This window comes from Aplysia californica, unplaced genomic scaffold (assembly GCF_000002075.1).
Source record: "Aplysia californica isolate F4 #8 unplaced genomic scaffold, AplCal3.0 scaffold03110, whole genome shotgun sequence".
Classification (NCBI taxonomy): domain Eukaryota; kingdom Metazoa; phylum Mollusca; class Gastropoda; order Aplysiida; family Aplysiidae; genus Aplysia; species Aplysia californica.
This window is the reverse complement of record NW_004800380.1, coordinates 1-3,608: the sequence shown is the minus strand read 5'-3', so window position 1 is coordinate 3,608 and position 3,608 is coordinate 1. Positions and strand designations below refer to the sequence as shown.

Here is a 3,608-nt window from a genome sequence, read left to right as displayed (position 1 = left end):
CCATCCTCAAGTACATCATCGCCAACTACAAGGTCGGAGACAACCCCACCGCCATCAACGCCCGCCTCAAGACCGCCCTGAGAGCCGGAGTCAAGGCTGAAACCCTGAAACAGTCCAAGGGAACTGGCGCCGCGGGATCTTTCCGCCTGGGAGAGAAATCCGTGGAGAAGAAGAAGCCTAAGAAGGACAAGAAACCCAAGGACAAGAAGAAATCCCCCAAGAAAACCGTCAAGCCCAAGAAAGCTCCTGGTACCAAGAAGACACCAACCAAATCCAAGAAGACTGGTGACGTCAAGAAAGTTACCAAAAAGGCCACCGGTGCCAAGACGAAAAAGGCCACCACCAAGAGCCCGGGAAAGAAAAACTCTCCTGCCAAGAAATCGACAGCTGCCAAGAAAGTGGCCAAGAAAGCCGCACCCAAAACCACCAAGCCCAAGAAAGCTGCTGCTACCAAGAAGTAAATTTACTTCTCAGCTCTTCTTCCGCACCAGCGCCATTCGGTGCTAACACAAGGTCCTTTTCAGGACCAAACCCCACTGATCCAGATGATTGGGATCTCAAGCCTTGAGTTAAAACCAAAACGTCCGTTCCTTTCTTCTTTCATTTTCTTTTCTTGGTTGAAACCAAAGCTGTTCGTTTCTCCCCACCTTTTGTTCAAGTTGAAACCCAGACTTTTTCTTGCTGTACTCTGGACTGAAATCCAGACTTCTGTATATCAGCTGTTCTGAATTGAAACCACCGTATTCGTTTCTCAATGTTATGTTCTGTTGGCTCGCTTTTTTTGGAGGGGGGGGGGGGGGTGTTCTGTTCATGGTTTTTTTTACGCACTACCATTTTCTTCCTTTTTTTATACAGTTGCATTTTTCTGTTTGCTCATTTCTGTACGGACTGGCCAGTTCTCATCCTTGTTTGTGGGTGGTTGGCGGGTGTTCTGGTTTGCTTCTTCTTTCCTATCAAACATCTATCGTCCTTATCTTTCCCTTTTTTGTTTGTTACTCCCTAGGAACACCTTGTCTTCGCCACTTATACCTGTATGATCTTATTGTGTTGCAAGTGCCGTAAAACACTTACTGAAACTAAAACTCAATCCTTGTTTTCATCAAGCTAACACTAACAGTACTAAAATATTTTCCGTCCAACCATATGCCCTTTTTCTGAATTCAAGACTTGTGGGTGGTTGGCGGGTGCTCTGGTGTGGTTTGCTCCTTCTTTCCTATCAATCATCTATCGCACTTATTTCTCCTTTTTGTGCTTGTTACTCTTGTAACAATAATCATCTTTAATCTTCGGCACTCATATGACCTCATTTTGTTGCAAGTGCCGCAGAAGTCTTACTTTAAAAAAAAATTAAAAAATTCAAGACTTGTTCAACCGCATGTGCCTCTCTCTACCCCTACATCCTTCTTTTTTTTTCCATCCCTTTTCCTCTTTTCAAACATTCAATGCAGAGTCTGCTGACCTTCAAAGTAAAAAAACAAAAACAAACCCCCCCCCCCAAAAAAAAAAAAAAAAAAACCCGCTGTGCGTTTGTATGCCAGAGCCTGTCCCAGTCCAATGGCAATTTATGACCTACAACTTTGCCTTGTTTCCCTCTCGTTTCCCCCCGCCTCGGTGTCCTCAACACTTTACTTTGTAACAATGAAGTCTGCAGCATTTTCATGGTTTCTGCGCACACTGCCCCCCAGTGAGTTTTAAATATTATGTCGAAGCTCTCTCTCTTTTCTCTCTGTCTCTGTCTGTCTCTGTCTCTCTGTCTCCCCCTCTCTCTCTTTCTCTCTCTCTCTTTCTCTCTCTCTCTCTCTCTCTCTCTCTCTCTCTCTCTCTCTCTCTCTCTCTTTCCCCCACTCCCCATCAGGGCAGTGCTACTGACTGAAGTTGTCATAAGGTAGGCCATCCCCAAAAGTTCTTATGCACAGCAGAATTGTTTTTTTTTCCTAAAAGGGCTAGTTTATCAATGTCATGCTCATACTGTGCCGGAACAACATCTGCTGCTTTTTATTTCCTCATCCTTACCATAGTATAGATTTTCCCCTCTACTTCTTTTGCGTGTTTGTCTTTCTTGTGAACTATTTCCCCGGGTGCCTTGAATTGACAGTCGAAGCAGGCTTTGTGCTGTGTTGAGGCGAGAGAGGTGAGCAGAGTAGGCCTGAAATTCCCCGTTTCTCTGTACATCCACTTCTTGGCGCTAACTTAACTTTTATGCAGTCGAGAGCTCCGTAAAAGCTTACTTAAAAAAACATCTCTCCCCCCCCCCCTCTCTCTCTCTCTCTCTCTCTCTCTCTCTCTCTCTCTCTCTCTCTCTCTCTCTCCCTCTCTCTCTCTCTCTTTCTCTTGTACAAGTGAGACCATAAGTGAATGTGAGTAAAATTTAGGGAAAAAAATGAATGAAATGGACTTGATGATCACTTGTTAAAATAAATATTTAAAAAAATCTTTTGCTGTGGCTCAGTCAAACAGCATGTCTAGATTTAGCACCGCTGACCTCAGCAAATCGCCCATATCGGCCCTCTGGAATCAGGAATGTGACTGAGAAGTGGCTAGAAACTTCAGCTACAACCCCAGCACACCTTTACAGGCTGGCTGAACGAAAAAGAATAACTGTCGATGTTGTTGAAATGAGAGAATATAACGTAGTAAAACAACCGTAACTACCCACCAATAAGGCCGGCGTAATATTCTGCCTCATTAATTGCGGAACAGATGCCAAAAAGCATAAAACAGACAGACAAGAACAACCCCCCCCCCCCCCAAAAAAAAACTTTAAAAAATCCCCAAAAAAATTAAAACAAGCAAACCCCCCCCCCAAAAAAAAAAAACCCCACAACAACAAACAAACAGACAATAGTTTCTAAACAACAGTCAGCATTTATGGCGCATCGCACCTACATGACTCACAACAGCCCTAAGTTGATTGTGTAATTTGCGTCATACTGCTTGTGAAAGGGGGGGGGGGGGTGGGGAAAACGGAATGCACTTTGGTGTTGACGTAAATTCAGTCAGTCAGTGACATAGTATTATCATATAGCGTGACCGTGGTCAAGCACATCGTCACATCGCTCCCCATGGGGGTGGCGACTCAGAGGCGAGACTTTAAAAAAAATTGAATTAGCTAAGTAGAGGAGGCATACCCGCAAAGCTGAACAAATGGAAGTGTATGTCTTCTCCATGACTATGACTATGAGAGGAAATTCCCTGTAAACCGATCTATTAAAACTAAACATAAAACGCAAGCCCGTAAAACAGTGGCACATTTTGAGACAAGACAAGAAAGACAAAGCGTTTAGATCTACATCAGATTCCGAAGAAAAAGACAATTTTTTTCAGGATGGTGGGCGACATTAATTTTGCGACACTCAATACCAAAACTGTTATAGTAGGGCGCAGAGAATCGTTGGGAGACGTAGGGTCCACTTTCGGGACGTATAGGTAGGACAACGGACTGCTGGTTACATAATAATATATATATATATATATACCGCCCTCTAACCGCCCGCTCCCCTTGGATTGGGAGAAAACCTGCTAGGCCTAAACAGATAACATTTTATATCATAAACGTAACGATTGAAATGAGAAATCTGCAAGCACTCTCAAGGTTGTGAGAAAAGTAT

The 3,608-nt window shown here is 43.8% G+C and overlaps 1 protein-coding gene across 1 annotated transcript; it reads left to right on the top strand.

The window, feature by feature from the left end:
* Window positions 1-479, top strand: LOC101861424 (histone H1.2-like; the record flags this gene model as incomplete). Its single annotated transcript, NM_001310487.1, is given in 1 exon segment — window positions 1-479. A coding segment is annotated over 1 exon segment (461 nt), but the record flags the coding sequence as incomplete, so codon positions are not given.
* Between the last annotated feature and the right edge of the window lie 3,129 nt (window positions 480-3,608).